General features: G+C 33.7%; 1 protein-coding gene across 8 annotated transcripts; it reads right to left on the reverse strand.

Annotated features, from left to right (window-relative positions):
• Window positions 1–2,129: 2,129 nt before the first annotated feature.
• Window positions 2,130–23,892, reverse strand: LOC126697359 (protein IN2-1 homolog B). 8 transcript variants are annotated; one of them, XM_050394323.1, is made up of 10 exons: window positions 23,512–23,848; window positions 5,249–5,323; window positions 5,015–5,075; window positions 4,507–4,593; window positions 3,858–3,956; window positions 3,673–3,778; window positions 3,514–3,590; window positions 3,153–3,260; window positions 2,502–2,582; window positions 2,130–2,384 (listed from the first exon to the last, which is right to left on the reverse strand). In XM_050394323.1, the coding sequence occupies exons 1-10, from the start codon at window positions 23,712–23,714 to the stop codon at window positions 2,373–2,375; spliced, it is 909 nt and encodes a 302-aa protein (XP_050250280.1). In that variant the 5' UTR covers window positions 23,715–23,848; the 3' UTR covers window positions 2,130–2,372. The 8 variants fall into 8 exon arrangements, with proteins under 8 accessions (XP_050250280.1, XP_050250286.1, XP_050250279.1 ...); XM_050394329.1 differs by lacking the exon at window positions 23,512–23,848 and adding an exon at window positions 6,653–6,775; XM_050394322.1 differs by lacking the exon at window positions 23,512–23,848 and adding an exon at window positions 5,929–6,227.
• Window positions 23,893–25,199: the final 1,307 nt, after the last annotated feature.

Raw genomic sequence — 25,199 nt, forward strand, 5'->3', positions numbered from 1 at the left:
AGATGTAGAATCTGCACTAAATCAAAACGATGAAGCAACCAATTCATTAACCTTATTATTACGTATTAAAACTCTCAATAAACTCTAATTCAATCGATTTCTTTTATAACTAAATAAAGTAGAAAAAATAATTAATTAAATTCTTACTGATTATAATGTGAGTTTTTTATTTATTTATTTATAGTTTTAAAAAAAGTTGAATCAATTTTCATTAAAATGCTTAAACAGATGCATCTAAATCCATCTGGTGTTGGATGAAGGAGGGGTCCCTTCCATCCATACAACCATTTATGAAATAAATTGTGCATGCCTAGTTAACTTGTAGGTAACTATATCCAGCAAGAGAGGTAACAAAAAATCAACCAATATTAATATGAAATTTTCATCATCCATTAAAATTGGCTTCTTAAATATCATTGCTATTTTACTTTATAGTTCGTGTACAAAAACAGTTCTGTTTTGCTAATTTTAGGGGGAGGTAAAGATTGTTTGATTGTGTTTTAGTCCTACAAAAAATGAAAGAGGATATGCAATTGACATGAAGATGCGATATATCTTGTTGAACTCCAAAAAGAAAAAAAGAAAAAAAAAGGTTAGCTCAATATATGGATGAATTGTAGTATCACAGTTCATGAACATAACCTGAATATCAATTTTAGGGTCAAACTATGAAGATTATTACTATTTTTTTTCACCATTCAAAAAAATGGAAATATACTAAAATTTACGTATAGTTTTTTTAAAAAAATAAAAAATCTAACATAAAGTTTTAAGTATATATATTTTTAAAATAAAAAACTAACATCTATTTAGTATTGATCAAATATAAAAAAAAACAAAAACAACGACATAAAATATATATCTATATTTAACATACATCTAAACGCTGAAGCAAAGCATTTCGGTTTATTTGGTCCATTTTGGTTATATCGGTCCAATTCAGTCCATTCAGTCAGTTCTGGTCCTATTCAGTTTATTTTAGTCCATTCAGTCCACTTTAGTTTATTTGGTCCATTTCGGTTCATTTGGTCCACTTGGTTAACTTCGAGGATGCTTTGGAGGAAAGATTTGTATAGAAAGAGGAATTGTTTTATTAACAATTATTTCACATTCTTAACGTAATGTTGGTAAGTTCTTGATAAACTAGATTTTTCTTATTTTATTGAAATCTTTTATTATTATTATTATTATTATTATTTTTTCTAATATAAGTGCTAAATTTACCTAAATTTGCTTACTTTTCAAGACATATAAGTCATGTAAAGGATGAATTATTTGTAAGGAGTACTAGAAACAAATTCCAACTGCACTCTACATTATTTACAAAATAGTTCGCTCTATATAATAATTGAATGTAAAATGTATTATGTTTCCTTAAAAAAAAAAAAACTTACAAACTTTAAAATACTTTCAAATAACAAATATAAATATCTTAATTTAGAAAATCTAATATATTGTATCAAGTATAATTTGTTAGAAAATAATCACATTATTTTAAGATTGGTTTGAGACTTACACTTATAAGTTATAAGCTTTATCTACTATTTTCATTTTTATTTTTCACTAAACAAAAAAAGAAAAATCATCAACCATTATGCGAGTCTGCAACTAATAATAATAATTATTAATACCAATGGTGGAGCCACTAAGGGATTGGGCCCCAAAGCTGACAAAACCCTTTAACATAGGTCGTGGACCTCAGTAATGGACTTACAAAAGGCCTAGGGTGTCTAATCCTCTCAAATTTGGAAAAAATTATTGGCCAAAATATACTATTGGTCCTTAAAGTTTATCTAATGAGTTTAAAACTATTTATTCCTCTTAGTGTCAATGCTTACGTGGGTAATGAAGTAGTGGTCATCATTCTTTTTTTTTTTCTTTTTTTGGAGAAAAAGTAGTGACATCTTTCTAGTAGCGTATATATATAAGCTTAACTTACGTCATGATTCCACGTTGCCCTTGTGCAAAGAGAGACCCCATACATATAATCACACCTAGGAATATTGATATTTTGACTATCTTACCATTTCTTCCCTCCAAAAACTCAGACGTAAGCCCCAAGAAGGGGGAAACTGTTCTTAATCTATTATGACTTTGCTTTGCATAAGGTAGGAATAGAATAAAATCAATTAGACAAAATAAATGATCTATCAAGTCCTTAATACCATGTATATATGTGTACAAGCCACATCAACACAAGTTGAACTTTGCCTACCAAATTGTATATGTTGTAACACACACAATATCTTTCCAATTTCCATTCATCTTTACAGAAATTCCTCCAAATCAAGTTGTCCAAAACAATAAATAGCTGCCTATCTTTTACCAATGATTTATACCTTTTCTGAAGCTGTAAATTTGAGAGACTGATTTCAGGTTTGTGCCTGTACAAGAAAAAGTTCAGAAAAAAGGGATTTGCAGCCTTTTATCAAGTCATATTGTAGGCAACAGTTTTTAGAGAATTTAACAGATTGTATTGTGGAAAGGGAAGGAGTAAATACCAAGAAGCGTTTCTTCAAAACGTCAACCAGCTCCTTTGGTTCACCTTTAGTTTGTTTGTAAGCATCATTTTTGTCCATCTCCTACACAATAATTGATAATAAAAAAATGATATGTACTACTGACCTAACTTCATTACTGTTTGTTGGTAAGTTACACACCTATCCAATGGGTCATGAACCCACGGCCTCACTCTCATTATTATTATGGGAGAATGATGTGCTAGTTGAGCTATAACTTATTGGTGATACGCAAGTTGACTGTATGTCCACTATAATTATCACATTGTAACACATTTTTTATTCTAGTGTGAAGAGCAGAATAAATTCAAATTTACATTTGAGTATGTCAGACTATATAAGCTTATATTTTGTTTAGCCCATCTAATACAGTAGAGACATAATAGGACTTTATCAACCTGAAAAATGTGCATTAAGGTTTATGGACTATTTCTTCCTTTATGTATACTGAACCCAAAAATTATCTTTAGTTTCAGCTCAAATGAGGTGAATGGAGGGATTACAATCCTCTAGAGTTCTTTAAGGTAACTCTACTATGAAGTTCTTGAGAAAAATTTATCCATTTGAAATAAGTGGATTTCATTTTAGCACATCATGACCATTTAAACAAGCATTCACTATCATTAAGGATACCTTAATCCAATCTGTTAGTTTAGGCCTGCCTGCTATGATGTCATACTTCTTTACATCCAAGAAGAAGGGATGAAATCTTTCAATAAATGGAGCGTAAGCTATGTCCACCTGAATAAAATAACATCAATTGTAACTGATTTACTTATTCATAAGTAATCATAACATGCAATAAAATTATTTCCTGTATTGGAAAAATCGGATAGCTTTACACAGGACAAACCCAACAGGGCTACAACAGGCTGTCACTATTAGAGTAGCACTGTAGAACATCTACCTTTCATCACTTCATGAAAGCAAGACTCAATACCAGTGTCTGACAGAAAGCAGATTTCATTGCCATAAAGACATAATTTTCACTTACCAGACTGAACTGACCAAGGAAAAATGGCCCATCTTCAAATTTGGAAAGAGCTGTTTCAATGTAATCGAATGCAGCACCTGATGCAATTCACCTCTATAGTATTGTATATGTTATTTCTAAATTATAAATGACGATGTTAAGCTGCAGATATCAACTCACCTGCTTCATTGCCAATGCCATCTCCTTTGAAGGAAGAAATCACAGCTCTATTGAACGTGTCAGTGTAGGACAGCAACTCTTCTGCAAATTCTTTCTTGTCTGGATCCTACAATTCAAGGTATAAAGAAATTTTACAAATGGTGGTGCTGATAAATAAATAATAGAGTTTTATCTCCAAATCTTACATGAGGGAAGAGAGAAGGTCCTTCAAAGTGACTGTCAATGTATTTAATCAAATCAAGACTCTCTCCTCTGACTTCGTTATTGTGTTCCAATGATGGCACCTGTGTAGTAAATTCACATAATGAACTGCAGAAGAGAAAAAAGCAGCACTCATTGGGCATAGAACTCACAGGTTCTTTAGCCATCTCTTTCTCTTACAACCTGGACACTGTTAACTTCTTCACTATTAAGCATTAACAATGAAGCATAAGTACTGGCTCACAAAAATACCGTCTTGAGGAAGCATATAGGCAACCTATTTCTCTCAGTAATCTATTATTAACAATTTCTTTCCAACTTAGTTCACTGTAAGGTTATTCTATATTTACAGCTTGCCCATGATATTAAATCATTCAAGTGTTTTACCTAGAATTCAATATAATTTGATGTGTGCTTCATGTCTTTAGTCTATTTTGCTCGTGTTTTGATTATCTAAAGAAACAGGATTGTCCACAAATGTTATAATTACTTATTAATGATTCTTCTTTCATTTTTCCACAGCATTGTAGAGTGTGATCGCGTGCTTTAATTGCAAGGAAACACAACTGAAGATATATATTTTCTTGTAACATCCAAGTAACTGAAGAAAATATTGATTATATAGTGTTTCACCTTGTTAGCTGAGTAGACTTTCTCCTTGTACCAAGCAGGCCTGTTTTCCAGATCAATAGGAACCAATTTTATCTTGTCCTGCAATCCCTGTATCCCCCACATAATAGGCACCAAATCAAAACAGAAGAATAAATTTCGCAAAATTTTTTTTTTTTAAAAAAAGAACACAAAAAATGGAGAATTAATCACCTTAGACAAGACATTTTTGCAACATAATTGCCCCCTCAGCTAAGAAAAGAGAAGTGACCATTGCAAATATAGTTTCTTTCATTATCTATTAGGGACCTAAGGAAACTAGAGCCCACCCAACTATGAACTACTTTTGGCTTAGTTGAGGTTAGCATTTCCATTCATCTTCTTAAGATAAACAAAAATTGAGATAAGACAGGATATCTTTAACCAAACATAGGGAGCTGAAAAATCAGAGGTACTTGTACCATTCTCACCTACTTGTGCACACACATATTGAGCAAGAAGTACTCAGATAATGAAGAATTTTGAAACCAACCTTACAATTCCGAATGATCCACACACGCTGCGCGTACGGGCATATATATGATATATACAACCTTCAATATATGAAAATGCAGCACCTATCATGGTCAGATTCACATAAAAGAATTTAAAACAGAAAAGTGAAATTAGTTTGAAACAAATACGTATTTCAGTACTAAATGATGGCCTAAAAAAATCACTATTATAGTTAAACAAGTGCAAGAAAGTGAAGCCGATATGAACCAACCTTGTAGTTCCATCAAAAACTGGAGGTGATTCTGAACTAGAATCAAGCAAGGGTGGAAGCACCTCATTCACAGTTCTGCAGAGAGAAAGAGGGTTCATAATGTAAAATTTATACTTCTTTCTACTTGTCTCCTTGTAAAACCAGAAAACTAAAGTAAGTGATGCCTGTGTAATGTGTACTGAACAAAAAATGTTTGTTCGAGTGTGCAAGCTTGGTATGTTTGTTGCTCTCATTTTCTAGAACTCTATTTTCTCAATAACCAAGTAGAAAAAAAGGTTGCAATTCATTTTGTCCCTTGATTTTTACTTTAATGTCAAATTATTCCGTTTAATTTTTGTCAATTTAGTCCATCTCACTTTGTCAAAATCAAAATGAGTCAATCTGGTCATTTTGGTCGAATCTGTTACCAATTGACTTTCTTATTAAAAATTTAACTCAAAACATTCATGAGATATGCTTTTTTATAGATATCATTGTTTGACGAGTACTATTTTTTTTTTTTAAATGTTTAATAAAGTTTATTTACTAATATATTTGGTAGAAAGAATGATAACAGCTCATTTTGACAAAGTGAGGAGCAACCTTAACAAAAATGAAAATTTTAAAATTAATTTTCCAAATGAAGTAAAAGTCAAGGACAAAATTAAATTTTTGCCAACAAAGAATGACTTAGGATTTACCCAGCTGCCATTTTGGCAGATTGTAGGACTGTAGCTCTGGCTTTCCCAAGTGCTTGAAGTTGAAGCTTAGGAAGTGATATGGTTGTGTTTGGAAATCCATTTTGTGTGGCTTCTACTTTTTTGCAGAGAGGTGAGAGGGAGAAAGGGGCAGAATGATCCCGAAGAAACGACAGGTGTGAGGAAACAGTGTTGCTGCAGCTCACTTTCAAACTGGCCATTCTTTCTTGGGTTTGGTCTGATGGTTAACTTAGGCTCAGTTTGTGATTGTTTGAGTTCCAATATGAGGACAATAAGGAGAAGTCTACACCCCACGGTCCCCACCTTACTTATCCATACAAAATGAATGCTTTTTTTAGTTACACCTACAATAGTTTCAACAAATGGTGAACAAGGAATCTGAGTGCAATTTTTTTTCACTTTTGGATGGTCCATAAAACTTGCTGATGAATTATTGGCTGTTGAATTGGTTTTTGGTGAAGTTAATTAGGAATTTAGAAGTTTTCAGGGTTACTAAAATCCTATCAATCCATTTTGAAACAAGGATTGAATTTTACCACAATCATCAACCTTATTATTATCTTAGTGTTAATTTAAATTATTGATGACATGGTTCATTTAAAAATGAATGGATAGGATTTTACAATTGGTATGTTGGAGCTATCCTAAGAATAAGAACTCTAGATATCATAATTCATTTAGAGACAAAGAATGGCTTAAGACTTACCCAGCTGCCATTTTAGCAGAAAATAGTACTTTAGCTCTGGCTTTTCCAAGTGCTTGAAGTTGAAGCTTAGGAGGAGATATCATGGTGTTTGGGAATCCAATTTGTGTTACTACACCCCACCTTACTCATCCAAACAAAGTGAATGCCTTTTTAGTCCAACACAACCTTGATGGCTCATTACATCTACATCAACAAGGTATCTGTGTGTAATATTTTTTGCTTTTGGATGGTCCCTAAAACTTGGTTATGAGCTTAATTGGCTGTTTGAGCTGATTTTGGTGAAGTTTATTAGGAACTGCCCATAAGTTGACGTGTGAAATTGCTAACTCTATATTGGCTTTCATTCATCAACATTGACAAAAATATAGCCCCCCTTCAGGAACTCATACTTGAGGATGTAAACAGTTGAACTTCACCTTTCAGATTCTTGATGGGTCTGGTCCAAGAAGGATGTAATTTTGAAAATTCGTAGTACATTCTCTATGTCTGAATAATTTTGATTTTACTCCATGATATTTAAAAATGTTCAAAGTTGTCTCTATCTTTGAACTTTTTTTATTTTTTTAATTTATAATTTTCATCATTCTCGTTAATAACATAACCACTAGATGTCAATTATTTTCAACAAAGTTTAAAACCACAATGAGTTGGGTTTGATTGTTTGATTCTTGCTACAAGGGGGGGGGAGGATAAAAACAAAATTACAAAACAAAACAAAATTACAAAACAAAAAATAACACAAAATTAAGCTATCAGAACAATACATCTCTGAAAATGAAATACAAGAAGTACATTACAATCATGTTGAAACCCTAAAACATCAAAAATAAAAATAAAAATTCTTTAATACCAAATCAAACAAAAGAGTAGAGGGAAGAGGAGCTCAATGCCATTTCTAGAACGTGTTGAGAGTTAATAGAAGGCTGTGATTTGAGAGACTGGTTTCAGAGTAGTGTCTGCACAAGAAAAAGTTCAGAAACAAGTCATTAGCAGCCTTTCATCAAGTCATATTGTACGCAACAGTTTTTAGAGAATTTAACTGCTTGTACTGTGGAAAGGGAATGAGGATATACCGAGAAGCGTTTCTTGTAAATTTCAACAAGCTCCTTTGGTTCACGTCTAGTTTGTTTGTAAGCATCATATTTGTCCATCTCCTACACAATATTTGTTAAAAAGTGATATGTAAGTCAAAGCTTTTTTTTTTTTTTTGGTTACAAACGCATCTAGTAAGTCTTGAAGCCACAACCTCATCATCAATTCCATTATTACAGAAGAAGGAGATAGATGATATGTAAGTTAACTCTGTCCTCCAAAACTATCACAGTGTAACACAATTTTGATTCCAGACATTGAAGAGCAGAACAAATTTAACTTTACACATGCATATGTCAGACAATATAAGATTAATATTTTGCTTATCCCATTTAATATAATAGATACATAATAGGACTATATCAACCTGCATAATGTGCATAAAGGTTTATGGAATATTTCTTTCTTTCTGTTAACTGAGCCCAAAAAACATCTTCAAATTTTGACCTCAATTAAGGTGGGAGGAGGGATAATGATCTTTAGGAATTCTTAAGATAACTCAACCATGGTATTTCTAAAATTTTATTGATACCATGTCATTAACACAAGTAGAAGTAGTTAAAAAGGACATGTCAATTAAGGAAGTAACAATGCCTATGACTTCAAATAGAATAGAATGAAGGACAATAATACATGTGGCTGACCCCAACTAATCTTGGTGAGGATCCATAGCCAACCGCAAAAAATTTGGAACTAAGACTTCGTTGTTGTTGTTTTATTAACATTTAAATAAACGTTGACCATCACCATTTTGGCATCTAATTAACTTGAATTATTGATGATGCGGTCAAATTCAATTGACTCATTTCAAGATTGAAGGATAAAATTTTAGAAACTCCATGATGGGGTTACCCTTAAGAACTCTAAAAGGTCCTAATTTGTGAAACGGGAGATGACCCATTGAGCTAATAACTGTCATATTATGCTGTCAACACCCAAGATTTATTGAAGCTTTCAACAGCTAAGAGGCTTTAAAAAAACAACTAGAAAATTAAATAGACATTCTACTGAAAATGAAATAGGCTCAGAGAGAGACGTGTTAGCAATTTATTGTACCTTAATCCAAGCCGCCAGTTTCGGCCTGCCTACTATGATGTCGTACTTCTTTACATCCAATAAGAAGGGCTGAAATCTTTCAATAAATGGAGCATAAGCTATATCCACCTGAAAAAAAAGAACATCAATTGTAACTGAGTTGCTTTTTCATAACGCGCAACAAACTTGTTTCCTGCATTGGAAAAATTGGATAGCTTTACATGGGGCAAACCCTTCAGAAGCCTGTTAGGTTGTCACTATCATAGTAGCATTGCAGAACATTGCATCACTTCTTGAAAGCGAGGCTCAATACCAGTAACTGACAGAAAGAAGATATTATTGCCATATGAAAACAAATTTCACTTACCAGACTAAACTGACCAAGAAAAAATGGTTCATCTTCAAATTTGGAAAGAGCTGTTTCGATGTAATCAAATGCAGCACCTGATGCAAGTCACCTCTATAGATTTACATACGTTATTTGTGAATAAGAATGGACATGCAGCCGCTGATGTCAACTCACCTGCTTCATTCCCATCTCTTTCAAATGAAGAAAACACAGCTTTGTTGAACGTATGAGTGTAGGACAGCAACTCTTCTGCAAATTCTTTCTTTTCTGGATCCTACAGTTCAATTTATAACGAATTCTTTCAATAGGCAGTGCTGATAAACAAGTAATAGAGTTTTATCTCCAAATCTTACATGAGGGAAGAGAGAAGGTCCTTCAAAGTGACTGTCAATATATTTAATCAAATCAAGACTCTCTCCCTTGAATTCATTATTGTGCTCCAAGGTTGGCACCTGCATAGTAACTTCACATAAAGAACTGCAGGAAAAAAAAATAAAGGAGCAATAATTGGCATAAAGCTCACAGGTTTCTTCTTTAGCCATCTGTTTGCCTTACAAGTTAAGACACTAAGTTCTTTACTATTAAGTAAAAATAACACAGCAAGTGTACTGGCTCAAAGCAATATTGTCTGGAGGAAGCATATAGGAATTCCATGAAGTGATTCATCATTCATTCAAGCATTTTACCTAGCATTCACTATAAGTCGACATGTGCTTCATGTCTTGAGTCTACTTTGTCTTGTGTTTTGGTTATCTCAAGAATGGTATTGTCCAGAAACATTGTCACTAGTTATTAATGATTCTTCTTTCATTTTCCACTCCACTGTAGATGTTGAATATGTTCTTTTAATTTCTAGGGAAGACAAATGGAGCTATACATTTTCATGTGACATTCAAGGAATTGAAGAAAGTTTGCATTTATATATTTTTACCTTGTCAGCTGAGTTGATTTTCTCCTTGTACCAAGCAGGCCTATTTTCCCGATCAAGAATAACCAACTTTATCTTGTCCTGCAATCCCTGAATCCCCCACATTATAGGACACCAAATCAAAGAAGAAGAATAAGTTTTGTAACATAATGAAAAAAGGGTACACCAAAAACGGAAAATTAATATCTGAGATAACTGATAATTCCAAATATAATTTCTTTCATGACGTTTTTGGGACCTGAGGCAACTATAGCCCCACCCAACTATGCTTACCAGCCAACGAGCTCTAGCTTAATTGGCATATCCTTCCCTTATAATTTTAGGTGGATGAGAGGTCGTGGGTTCAAGACTCATTGGGTGAGTGTAACTTACCAGTACCATGCTTATTATTGTTGGTTTACTATTGAGGTCATGGGTTCAAGACTTATCTTCTCAAAAACAAATAAAAATGGAAATAAGATTCATTTTATTTTAACTACCAAACAGAGGGTAAGCTGAAAAATTAAATTTATTATTCACGCCTGCTCGTTCACACACAAACAGAAATCAAACAAGAAGCACCCAGATAATGAACAATTTTAATACCAACCTTACAATTCCGAGTGATCCACACACGCTGTGCGAACGGGCATGTATATGATATATACAACCTTCAATGTATGAAAATGCAGTCAGATTCACAGAAAAGAATCTTTAAAAACGTGATGTGCAATTAGTTTCATATGGGCATTGAAACAAATCGTATTTTGGAATTGGAACTAAATAAGGACTAAACGATCACTACTATAGTTAAAAATAAGTGCAAGAAAGTGAAGCACACAAGAACCAACCTTGTAGTTCCATCAAAAAACTGAGGTGGTTCTGAAGTTGAATCAAGCGGAGGTGGAAGGACCTCATTCACAGTTCTGCATAGAGAGAGAGAGAGAGAGAGAGAGAGAGAGAGAGAGAGTAAAACTTACTTATCTATCATGATTCATAAACGTATGTGTGTGCAAGCCTGTACTGTTTGTTGCTCTCATTTTCTAGAACTTTATTTTCTCAGTAACCAAGCAGAAAAAAGAATAACTTGGGACTTACCCAGCTTCAATTTTAGCAGAAAGTACTTTAGCTCTTGCATTTCCAAGTGTTTGAAGTTGAAGCTTAGGAGGAGATATGGTTGTGTTTGGGAATCTAATTTGTGTTACCACTTTTTTGCAGAATGATGAGAGGGTTGTGTTGCTGTTGCTGTTGCTGTTGCTGTTGCTGCAGCTGTAGCTCACTTTCAATTTCAAACTGGCCATGATTCTTTTTTGGATTTCTCCAATGTTTAATTTAGGCTTACAAAGGAAAAAAAAAGAAAAAGGAACTTCACATATCCCACCTTACTTATGCAATCAAACTTTTTAAGCGAAAGCCTTTTTAGTGGCATCTACAGTGGTTTCAACGAATGGTCAACTAAGGAATCTGGCTGTAAGAGCATTTCCAACCTGCTCTCTAGATACAAAATCCTCCCTATCGTAGAGGGTAGACCCATTAAATAGGTCTCCCAACATATTTTTTATACTTGAAAATTTTTTTGGCTCATGAATATAGCTCATCAAGTCTAACGGGTTACTGTTTATTTTTCAAATATTTTTTTTACTATAATAATAAAGTATTGAATTAAAAAATGTTGAAAAATATGTAGTTGTTAAAAAAAAAAAAAATTAATGAATGAAGAAATAATATTTAAATGAGATAGAGAATCGGTTGGAAAGTGTATTTAAAAAAATGGATAGCTAAAAGGTAAAAATCACTGTTTATTTTTCAAACAGTACAAAAATTTGTCTAATCTGTTGGAGATGCTGCTCTAATGCTTTTGACTTTTGGATGGTCCATAAAACATTAAAACTTGCTTGCTGATGAGTGATGATCTTAATTGGCTGTTGATTTGGAACTGCACAGAAGGAGGAGACATGAAACTGCTAGCGATCTATGCTGGGTTTCATCAATATCAACAAGCATCAGGCCCCTTCAGGAACTCATACAAGGGTGTGTGTGCAGTGTGCACAGTTGTACTTCACCTTTCAGTCTCTAAATGGATTTGGTCCAACATGTGTGTAATTATGAAATTTACATGGTGCATCTGTAATCTATTCTCGTTATTAATAACGAGACAACTAAATGTCAACCAAGCTCAAAAGGAGGGTTATTGAGAGAGATCAAAATGTTAGTTGAGTGCCTCGTTCTCCAATAATTGTATTGTTTATTTATTTATTTATTTATATATACTATAAAACCAAGACTCTGACTTTGGTGGACCTCTCCATAATTTTACGCATCAATTTTTTTTTTTTTTAATTTGTAAATCTGATTTATTTCTTTCTATTAAATATATACGCTCCCCTCTCTTATTTATTTATTACTCAACCTCTTGCCTTTCTCTCAAATTGACGAGCCAACAGGTCCTTCTTGGACCAAGAAAAAGAGAAAAAGCGCAACGCAAATGTGATTGTTCAGTCCTCCATCAAAAGATTTTCTGGAATATCCTAGATCTGACCACACTGCTCATGACTCTGCACAGATTTGGTTGCTTCTACATAATTTTTTTCAGTGTAGGATGTGTTATGTTCCCAAAGAAGTCTGACACCCGTGAAAACTCAACAGTTCCTTTCACCACGCGAGGTTTGCCAAAATAAAATAAAAGGAATAATAAAAAAGAATAGGTGAATTGTAAAAGAAAAAGATTAGACCTGGCATTTTGCAAACAGGTCGGGTGTGGTTCAAATGGATTACAAATCAAATTTGGATCGGGTTAGAAATAAATCGTCCTAAACGGGTTGTAAGTAAATCGGGTTAATTGGTGTACATGTTGACTCATTTTTTTTTTACATGCATGAAAATAATAATATCATCAAATTGTATTTGTCTTCATTTCAATAAAAATTAGAAGAACAAATAATAAAAAAATACCTAAAAGTAAAATTTAAATAATATTGTGGGGTCAAAAACACCAAAAGATCTGAGCTCCTTGGATGTTCAAGATCAACACAATTAATTTGTATGAAAAAAGAAGGTTATTCACAACAAAAAAATTGGACAGAAATATTAAAAGTCAGGATCTATGAAAGAAACAAGATTCATTCATAAACTAGCCTTAAAACTTATTTCTTATTTTTTTTAATCTACCTCTCGCTGGTCTCTCAATCTGACAAACCAACCAGGTCCTTCCTGGACCAAGAAAAAGATAAAAAAGCACAACAGCTGAATCTAAACTGTTTAAAATCTGTAAGTTCTGATTTTTCTATATGGCAAAAGTAACTATGGGCTGTATTTCTTTATCCTTACTGCCCCAGTGTTCTTTCGCTTTGATTCCACCTAGATTTATTCTTTGTCTGGAGACCTTTTTATTATTATTTGTGTTTAAATAGAATTTAAGTTTCTGGGTTATCTCAAGCTTTGTTTTATGTTTAGTTGAAAATTTTCATCTCAAGATTTCCATTGTTATGAGTAGAAGGTGAAGCATTATTCGTTTCCAAGTGATTATTTCTTCCCATCAAAAAATAAAAAGTAATTATTTCTTTAAGTAAATATTTAAATTTTGTTAAACTATCCCATGCGTAGCATGGTTTTTTTTTTTTTTTTTTTTTTTGGTATTATTTGTGTAATATCTTATGAAGAACCTAAAGTTTTTATAGATTGAGTAAATGCTTAAAGGAAGCTAAGAGGTAATGAATGTCACTAAAATATCTTGATTTTTTATTCTTATGTATGTCTTTGTTTTGTTAGATGAATACTTTGCGTTATAAAATGTTATTTTTATATTACTTTATTTGCTTTTTTCCCCCTAAAAGTCTCGGTGAAACTTAGAAATTACTATTTGTCAATATTGTTGTGGTGTTTTGTTGTTTCATATTTTGTAAAAGTTTAAATATGGTAGAAATATAAATAGTGTGCCTTTTGTTTCATCTTTAAAAAAATATATATACATTTTGGTTATTTTTTTCAAAATATGTGTATCTATCTTTCATATTGTAAATATTGATTTTTATTCATTATTAACTAATCTATGTATAAACTATACTTTCATAAGATTTTATCCCGTGCATTGCCTAGGTTAGCGACTAGTTATTATTATAACCAAATTACATAGTACAACCTATATTTTGATTTTACTCTCTTATACTTGAAAAAAGTTGAAATTTGTCCATATTTTTAAGCTTTGCTTTAAATGTAGATCTGTCATCATTTTTTTTTTCAATAATTATAATAACGGGATTTCAACCCTATACATTTTTATTATAAACATTAGAATGTGTTAATTGAGCTCCAAAGTTCTTGACATTATTTTCTTTAGAGATTAAATTTTATAAGGATTTGGTGTAAACCCTTTGATTTACACTCTCCAATAAGGACATGCCACATTATTGTATTACTAAAATATAAATACATTTAAACTCCAGATCTTTTATTCAACCATTAGATCTCTTTTACTTAAAACTTGAAATATAATATTTATTGAGATGTACTCTTTTTATTAATAATATGACTGCTAAATGTAAAATCACAACAAGGGAATAATTTGCATTTTAATATAATACATAGAGAGTTTAGAATTCCTTTCCTTTTGGCCTAGAGTTGGGTTGTCAAAGATAATGGTTGTTGAGTTGTACCTACACGACTTGTAGTATAGCAGCATGAACTTCAAAGCTACAGGTGCTACATATCGTTTTGAAAATTCCTTTACAATCCAATCTGCAGTCACGTGCTTTCCACGCTGAACTTTAATACAGCTGTCATAACTCAATTAGTTAGAAATCACAGTTAGTCAGTTTTCATTTTTCAGTTTAGTTTGTTTTCCTTTTCCCGCCTCTGTTCTCTGTATACATATAAACAGAGCGCCTATAGTAAATTAGTTTCGTTCAGTGAAAACAATTCTATCTTTTCTTCTCAGATTTTTTTAATCTTTTTTTTGCTTTTCTTTGATTTTTCTTTCTACATCTCTGAATCAGATTCTGTATTAGTTCAATTTCTCTCAGTGAAACTTCACCTTTCTCAGCTTTTCCATGGCGGAAACTTCAACAACCGCTACATCTTCTGCTACTTCAGGTACTACTATCACAGAAGAAGAATATTCATCAAGAACATTCTATCTCGGAGATAATCCCGGCGCTATTCTCGTCAGAGAAAAACTCAATGGCGACAATTACTACACCTGGTCAAGATACATGACCATTGCGCTCTCCGCGATGAGCAAGATAGGCTTTGTTGATGGCTCAATTGAGCAGCCAGACGATCGATCTTCTCCGCTGTTCAATCTATGGATCAGGTGCGACGCCATGGTCACCTCTTGGATTTACAACTCCGTCTCACAGGAAATTCTTTCCAGTGTGATCTATAAGCAGACGGCTCGTGAGGTCTGGCTCGATCTTCAGCATCGATTCTCACGGAGAAATGCAATTCGCATTTTTCAGCTTCAGAAGGAAATCTCAAATCTCGCTCAGGGTCAATCCTCTGTGCATACATACTTTCTTGCGCTCCAGGCACTTTGGGTTGAATTGTCAAGCTACAAACCATTGCCTGAGTGTTCATGTGGTTCGATGAAGACCATAGAAGACTATCGTCAACAAGAAAATGTGATGGCCTTTCTGATTGGACTGAATGATAGCTTCGCTAACATTAGGGCTCAAATTCTTTTGATGGATCCGCTGCCATCAACTAATCGAGCGTTTTCTCTGGTTCAGCAATACGAAAGTCTGAGATCTATTGGATCTAATGTGATTTCCTCTGAGCAAGCCAATCGCAGAGAGAGACCTGTGTGTTCTCACTGTGGTGTCAGTGGTCATGTTGCTGATAAGTGCTATGAGTTGCACGGTTATCCACCTGGTTACAAATTCAAGGGCTAGACTCATGCTGTGACTCTCAGGTAATGGCTTTACTCCTTACAGTTCGCCTAATATGAAACATTCAGTTTTTATTTCAACTAAATTAGTGAATAGAAGGGCTTTTTACACAAAAGGTTTGGGTGATAGATACTGGTGCTACCAATCAGGGGCGTAGCCAGGATTTTTTACATGGGGGGCCGATTTTCGATGACGACGATTATTATTGTTATATGGACAGTCTATATTTTTAGGTTGATATGGACCTTCTTTGAAATAAGCTCGTCAGATTCATCTTGTTTTTTGATAGGAAATTCACATATTTGTTTACGTGATCCTAGATCACGATCTATCTCTTCAGATTGAATTTTTGAACATTTGGAAGGGTGTTCATTAGGCATTGAAGTATCGACATTTATTTCTACAGCCACATTTGTTTCTACAACCATAGGTGTCCTAAATTCTGAATTGCTAACATTTTTTTTCTTAAAGAATGCATCAATTGTTTTTCGTTTGCTCATAATTCTTTAAGCTTTAAGAATATGACTCAAAAATTAACTTGAAAAGAACTTAAAAAATAAAATATTAATTAAAATTTTTACTTAATTATATGGATGTTATTCGTACTTAAGAAAAAAACAAAATTTCCACTGTAATTTAAACAGTCAACCTATCATCATTCCTATTATTAATTATATAGATGTTATTCATACCTCCCCATGCCTTCAATCATATATTTCTCTAAAAATCTATGAAAAATTAAAGTGCATGTAAATATTTAAGTAATCGTATATAGTTGAGAAGAAGAAAAAAAAAAAACACTAAAAAAAGAGATGAAGGTGTAGTGCTGAAGAAAGAAAAGAAAACTGAAAACTCACTCTCTGAATGATTTATTTTAGAAACCAAGAAGAAAGAAAATAATGGTCAGGTTTTTTTTTTTTTTTTTTGGGATCGTGAGGAATGAGTTTGAAAGGAGGGCTGAGCTAAGGTTTTGTTTTGTTTGGGGGCTGTTGGTACTAGTGGAGCGGGCAATGGCATGTACACAGAAGACAAGAAGAGAATAAAAAGAAGAGAAATGATATGTCTACAATATTTTCACAACATTTTTACAACAAATCATAAGTGGCAAGTTGTTACTGGTTGTTATTGTTGGAGCAAAAAAATAATCTTGTGTTAGGTTCAAATTTGAACCAATAATAACTAACCACTTATGGTTTGTAATAATTTTGTAAAAATTTTGTGAACGTAGCACCTCTCTAAAAAGAATAGCAAAAGAAAGGGTTCTGATTTTGAGATTAAAAATGGGTGATAAAATGTTATTTTGTTGGGTAGTGCCTTTGGATATTTAAATATAAGGGGGCCATGTTTTGTTTTATTAGAAGATAAAAGAGGCCTACAATTTAAACTAGAGCATGCTAGGGCTGGGAGTGAATTGAACAGAAATGGGAGGGGAGGCCGGATGTACATCATTTGGGTTTTTTTTTTGCAGGGGCCATGGCCCCCCCAAGGGGCAACGTGGCTCCGCCCTTGCTACCAATCATATGGTAAACTAATCAATTTGCGAACAACTTATTTAGCTTTTGTTGAAATTACTGAAGGTAACAGTCAAATAAAATAAGTAAGTGACTCACATGGGACCTGCAAACAGTAGGAAAATAAGCAAAAGTAAAATAAAATAAGTGACTTACGTGGGACTCGCAAATAGTAGGAAAAATAAGAAATAAAATAGCTAATAAGTGCATCCCAAACAAGCACTAAGTGTACTTTTGTATCAGATTATTTAGTTTTTTTTTTTTTTTTGGTTGAAAGTGTGTTTAAATATACTTGTACTTTGAAAAGTAAGAAAAAGTGAGGTTTTAAAAAGTTGTACATTCAAGTAAAATCCTAGTTTATAATCCAATGCCAAATGGATTATTAAGTCACACAATTCATAATCGTGTTAAGTTGCCCAATGGTGAACTTGCTCTAGATATACATGCTGGTACTGTTAGACTTTCAGCCTCCTTGATACTTAACTGATGTGTCGTGTCCCTTTACCAAATTGACTAAAGCTTTGCATTGTTGCTTTCTTTTTGAATCCACATATTGCATCAACCAGGAGCTTACCCACTGGAGGATGGTTGAACTGGGTAAAGTGAAAGGGAGGTCTATATCTACTGCAAGCATGATCTAGTTCCTGTGCTCCTGCTGTTTCGAGTATCTCTTCATTTGCTCCATCTGTAAATATGCATAATAAAACTGTTCATAGTGCTCACAGTGTTGCGTTTGATTTGTGGCACTATAGATTAGGTCACCCAGCTTATTCTAAACTCAATACTTTCTGTAATAAAGTACCTAACATTGATTGTACAAACCAGGTGTATGATGTGTCCTTTAGCCAAACAATAAAGGCTACCTTTTCCTCTTAGTCAGCATGTCTCTGGTTCTGTTTTTGACTTGATTTATTGTGATGTATGGGGTCCTTACCAAGTGCCTATTGTCGACGGTTTTGGATTTTTTCTTACCATAGTAGATGATTTTTCTAGGTGTACATTGGTATTTTTTATGAAAAAAAAGTCTGATTGTAGACCTTAAGTACAGTCCTCCTTTACTCTCATTGAAACTCAGTTTTATTCAAAAATTAAAACTATTAGAACAGATAATGCTATGGAGTTTAATATGCCTGAATTTGATGCTTCAAGGGGTACTTTGCATTACTTAAGCTATGTAGAAACTCCACAGCAGAGTGCTATAGTGGAAAGGAAGCATCAGCACATCTTGAATGTTGCTAGGGCTCTTAAATTACAAGCTAATCTCTCTTTACCCTTTTGGGGACATTGCATATGTACTGCTGTTGTCCTTATAAACAGACTCCCTTCTCCCTTGTTGCATAATAAAAGTTCTAATGAGCTTTTGTTTCACAAAAGCCCTTCTTACTCCTATCTAGAGTGTTTGGGTCCTTGTGCTTTGTTTCAACTCTATCTTCACAGAGAACTAAATTTGAGCCTAGAGCTAGGAAGTGTTTGTTTCTTGGTTATCCTTACGGCTTTAAAGGTTACAGAGTCAAGGATCTTAATACCAATACCATTTTTGTATCTCAAGATGTAATTTTTCGTGAACAACAAAAATAAAATTAAACGGTCAGATCAACAATACATCTCTGAAACTAAAATTGAAGAACTAGATTACAATCATGTTGAAAATTTAAAACATAAAAGTGAAAAAAATCTTTAATACTGATTCAAACAAAAAAAAAAAGAAAAGAAAGGAGAAACTTAATGCCATTTCTAGAACATGTGGAGGGTAATAGAATGCTGTAATTTGAGAGACCGGTTTTAGAGCTGTGCCTGCACAAGAAAATGTATAGAAACGAGTGATTAGCAGCCTTTCATCAAGTCATATTGTAGGCAACTGTTTTTAGAGAATATAAATTCTTGTACTGTGTAAAGGGAAGGAGGGAATACTGTGAAGCGTTTCTTGTAAATTTCAACAAGCTCCTTTGGTTCACGTCTAGTTTGTTTGTAAGCATCATTTTTGTCCATCTCCTACACAATATTTGATAAAAAGGGATATGTAAGTCAATGCTTCTATTTTTAAAAAGGAAAAAAAAAAAAAAAAAAGTTACGCATGCATCTAATAAGTCTTGAATCCACAACCTTACGAATACAAATCCTCTGTACCACTTTATGTTACACCAATTACAATTTGTCATGTGTTTATTTTTTTTCATTTTAAATTTTGACTGTTTTATAAGGAAAGTTAAACAAATGCATGACAAGTTATGATTGGTGGAACATAAAGTGGAACACAAAAAATGGTATAGAGGGCTTGTATTCCAACCTTACCATCCATATCCAAGAAGGACATGCCAGTTGAGCCATAGCTCACTGGCGATATGTAACTTAACTCTACGTCCTTTAAAACTATCACAGTGTAACACCTTTCTGTTTCCAGTCATTGAAGAGCAGAACAAATCTAACTTTACACATGTATATGCCAGACCATATAAGCTTAATATTTTGCTTATCCCATTTGATACAATAGATACATAATAGGACTATATCAACCTGCAAAATGTCCGCAAATGTTTATGGAATATTTCTTTCTTTCTGTTTACTGAACCCAAAAATCATCTTCGGATTTGACCTCAAACAAGGTGGAAGGAGGGATAATGATCTTTTGGAGTTTTTTAAGATAACTCTACCAGGGTTTATTCCTAAAATTTTATTCATCCATTTTGAAATGAGTAAATTATAGTTTACCAAGTTATTAATATTTAAATAAATATTGACCATCACCATTTTGGCATCTATTTAATTTAAATCATTGAGGATGTGGCAAAATTCAATTGACTCATTTCAAAATTGATGGATAAGATTTTAGAAACTCCATTGTAGAGTTACTCTAATAATTCTAAAGGATCCTGATCCGTAAAAGGAGAAATTACCCACTGAGCTAAAAGAACTTTCACATTTTGCTGTCAACACCCAAAATTTATTGAAGCTTTAAACAGCTACGAGGCTTTAAAATAACAACTAGTAAATAAGCATTCTACTGAAAATGAAATTGGCTCAGAGAGAGATAGTTGGTAGCAAATTTATTGTACCTTAATCCAAGCAGCCAGATTAGGCCTGCCTGCTATGATGTCATATTTCTTTACTTCCAATGAGAAGGGCTGAAATCTTTCAATAAATGGAGCATAAGCTATATCCACCTGAAAAAAGAACATCAATTGTAACTGATTTTCTTGTTCACATCATGCAATAAACTTGTTTCCTGCATTGGATAAATCAAATGAATTTACATGAGGCAAACCCTACAGCAGCCTATTAGGTTGTCACTATTAGAGTATCATTGCAGAACATTTACCCTCCATCACTTCATGAAACCTAGACTCAATAACAGTATCAGGCAGAAGGCAGATATTATTGCCGTATGACAAAATTTTCACTTACCAGACTGAACTGACCAAGAAAAAATGGTCCATCTCCAAATCTGGAAAGAGCTGTTTCGATGTAATCAAATGCAGCACCTGATGCAATTCACCTCTATAGGTTTATATACGTGGTTTGTAAATAAGAAAGGATATTCAGCTGCTGAAGTCAAGTTGTCAACTCACCTGCTTCATTCCCATCTCCTTTGAATGAAGAAATCACAGATTTGTTGAACGTGTCTGTGTAGGACAACAACTCTTCTGCGAATTCCTTCTTGTCTGGATCCTACAATTCAAGGTATAAGGAATATTCGCAAAACATGGTGCTGATAAATAAGTAAAACAGGCTTTATCTATAAATCTTACATGAGGAAAGAGAGAAGGTCCTTCAAAGTGACTGTCAATATATTTTATCAAATCAAGACTCTCTCCTTTGACTTCATTGTTGTGCTCCAACGATGGCACCTGCACTGTAACTTCTCATAAAGAACTGTAGAAAAGAAAAAAGCAGCACTAATTGAGCATAGCACTCATAGGTTTCTTCTTTGGCCATCTTTTGTCTTAGAATTTGAACATCATTAAGTTCTTTACTATTAAGCATTAACAATGCAGCATATGTACCGGCTCCACAGAACTATTATCTGGAGGTCATACAAGCATTCCAAGTGAATCATTCAAGTGTTTTACCTAGCATTCTATATAATTCAACATGTGATTCATGTCTTGAGTCTACTTCGTCTTGTGTTTTGATTATCTCAAAAACTGGAATTGTCCACAAATGTTATCACCACTTATTATTAATGATTCTTCTTTCATTTTCCACTCCATTTTAGAGGTGAAATGTAAGATTTTAATTGCTAGGGCAAACAAATGGAGCTATATATTTTCTTGTAACATCCAAGTAAGTGAAGAAAATATTGCATCTATATAGTTTCACCTTGTTAGCTGAGTACACTTTCTCCTTGTACCAAGCAGGCCTGTTTTGCAGGTCAATAGGAACCAATTTTATCTTGTCCTGCAAACCCTGAATTGCCCAAAATATTATTGGACACCAAATCAAAACAGAAGAATAAGTTTCATAATATAAGGAAAAAAGTGAACACCAAAAATGGAAAATTAATCACCTTAGATGAGACATGTTGCAACATAATTGGCCCCTTGGCTAAGAAAAGGGATAAAAATAGAAGTGATAATTCCAAATAAAAGGATTCTTTCATTATCCATTTGGGACCCGAGGCAACTAGAACCCCACCCAACTACACTCCAATGAGCTCTAGCTCAATAGGCATCTCATCCCTGTATAATTCTAGGTGGATGGTAAGGTCATGGTTTCAAGACCCATTGAGTATGTGTGTAACTTACCAAAAAATAAAGAATTTAAATTAAAAAAATGTACTATGATTACTACTGTTGGCTTAGTTGAGGTTGGCTTAGTTGTGGAGTTTGGTTTTTAGATCTTTTGGAATTTCATGGGTCTTGCCAAGGTCGGTTGCAGGTACTCTTTTTGGTTTGTGGAATTGGTTTGGAAAGCACTCATCTAGCATTTGGAATTTAGTTCCGTTGTGCTTAATGTGGTGTATTTGGAGGAAGCAAAATTGGCGGACGTTTGAGGACATGGAAAGCTCTGACAATCAGCTGCTTGCTTCTTTCAATGGCTCCCTTTTGGAAAGCACTCATCTAGCATTGGTTTGTGGAATTGGTTTGGAAAGCACTCATCTAGCATTTGGAATTTAGTTCCGTTGTGCTTAATGTGGTGTATTTGGAGGAAGCAAAATTGGCGGACGTTTGAGGACATGGAAAGCTCTGACAATCAGCTGCTTGCTTCTTTCAATGGCTCCCTTTTTGACTTGTCTGGGGCTTAGGGACTTACCTCTAGTAATTCTCTCCCTATGTTCTTTAGTTCTTTTCTTTGTAATTAATAGTTTCTTTGTTTTTTTCTATTCTCTTTCTGTCTCTTTGATCTGCTTTATGCCCTTTTGCATGAGGTAGTTTTTTTTTTTAATGAATATACATCTTTATTACTTATCCCAAAAAAAAAAGGCTCATATTATTTTATGAACCAAACAGAGGGTAAGCTGGAAAAATCAAAGAAATCTTACAATCCATGCCTGCTTTTGCACACACAAACACACATCAAACAAGGAGCACCCAGATAATGAACAATTTTAAAACCAACCTTACAATTCCGAGTGATCCACACACGCTGTGCGTACGGGCATGTATATGATATATACAACCTTCAATGTATGAAAATGCAGTCAGATTCACAGAAAAGAATCTTTATAAAAAGTAAAGTGCAGTTAGTTTCATATGGGCATTGAAACAAACGGTATATTGGAATTGTAACTGAATGAAGGACTATATAATCACTACTATAGTTAAATAAGTGCAAGAAAGTGAAGCAGACAAGAACCAACCTTGTAGTTCCATCAAAAACCGGAGGTGGTTCCGAACTGGAATCAAGTGGGGGTGGAAGGACCTCATTCACAGTTCTGCATAGAGCGAGAGAGAGAGTTCAGGGTGTAAAACTCACTTATTTATCATAATTCATAAAATTGGTGTACTGCACAATCCTGTGTACTGCACCAAAAAAATTAATAAAAGTTTGTCCGTGTGTGCAAACTTGGTGTGTTTGTTGCTCTCATTCTCTATAACTTCATTTTCTCAGTAACCAAACAGGAAAAAGAACGACTTTGGACTTACCCAGCTGCCATTTTAGCAGAAAGTAGTACTTTAGCTCTGGCTTTTCCAAGTGCTTGAAGTTGAAGCTTAGGAGGAGATATGGTTGTGTTTGGGAATCTAATTTGTGTTACCACTTTTTTGCAGAATGATGAGAGATAGAAAGGGACGGAGTTGGTGTTGTTGTTGCTGCAGCTGTAGCTCACTTTCGATTTCAAACTGGCCATTCTTTTTTTGGATTGGTCCAATGGTTAATTTAGGCTCAGGAAGGAGGAAAAAAATCTACACCCCACCATACTTATCCATTCAAAGTGAATGTCTTTATTTAGTTACATGACTAACATCTACAATGTTTACAACAAATGGTCAACATGGAATCTGTGTGTGATGTTCTTGATATTTGTTTGGTCCACAAAACTTGTTGATGATCTTAAATTAGCTGTTGAATTGATTTTTGGTGAAGTTGATTTAGAAGTGCCTACAAAGGTGACATATGTAACTCATTCATAAGTGTGCAGTGTGCATGGTTGAACTTCACGTTTCAGCCTCTTAATGGATGTGGTTCAACAAGCTTGTAATTTTGAAATTACATGGTACATCTATAATCTATTCTGGTTAATAATGTGACCACTAAATGTCAGTGAAGCTCAAAACTACAAAGTTTATAAGTTGATTTTAGTAAAAAGGAATACAAAGTTAGGACTTTCTTTATGTTTTGGCCTAGAGTTGGGTTAGATTAAACCGTTTGATTCTTGCTACAACCCACTCCAAGGTATAAAAAGAATTACAAATTTAAGTTGTCAGAACAATAATTCACAATAATGTTGGAAGCGCCATGGAACGAGAAAATAAATGGTGAAGCATGCATCAATGTGCGCAAATTGGATAAATACCCCTTGGCCATGCTATGCTAAATAACTGATCAAAGACCTCACAGTGCTGCATGCAAGCACGAGTGGCCCGTCGATCTTGCTTGAAATCAGGTCATGCGGGAAATTCGGATGATCGAAGTGAGAGATGATGCTTAAGTAGAACTTCTTACCTCTTTTCCTATTTCTCCACATACTGTGTAACATGATGTTTTCAAAGTTGCACACTTTTCACTTTCTTAGTATTTAACTGTTTGCAAGGATTCAAAAATCGGAATGCTCATATTTGATAAATTATTTTGTTTTGATTAATATTCGATGGAAACTGTTGCATTTTCAGGCTCTGATTAACATATATTAATTGATCCCCTAGTTTAAACATTTTAAAGCTTAAATTTGCTACATGGCTGTGCATTGACGCTATCTCTGAGTCGAAAAGTAACTTCAAGAATGTTTCCAGACATGTTCCACATTCTACAACTTTTGAGTTGAATATAGAAACATGAACAAAAACTTTTATCGATAAGCTTTCTGGATATACAAAAAGACATCTGAACATACGTTTTAAGCATTATTATGGTCCCCATCTAACGCATATTTTACCTCCTATTCAATTTGTAACTGTATAGACAGGAACCACAATTAGAATAATCTGCTAATCCTGTTGACCTGATTAATCAGTTGACTCTGAGCTACAAGCCTACAGCTAAAACCACAATAGAAATGTCTAACAGTATCATCTGATTTGCAGAAATTACTTTGTGAGGTGTTCAAAAGAAGCGGATACCATGAACAAGATGATAAAACGTTAAATGTTTACATCATTAATGAAAGCCTAGCTTC

The sequence above is a fragment of the Quercus robur genome, chromosome 8 (assembly GCF_932294415.1).
Source record: "Quercus robur chromosome 8, dhQueRobu3.1, whole genome shotgun sequence".
Classification (NCBI taxonomy): Eukaryota; Viridiplantae; Streptophyta; class Magnoliopsida; order Fagales; family Fagaceae; genus Quercus; species Quercus robur.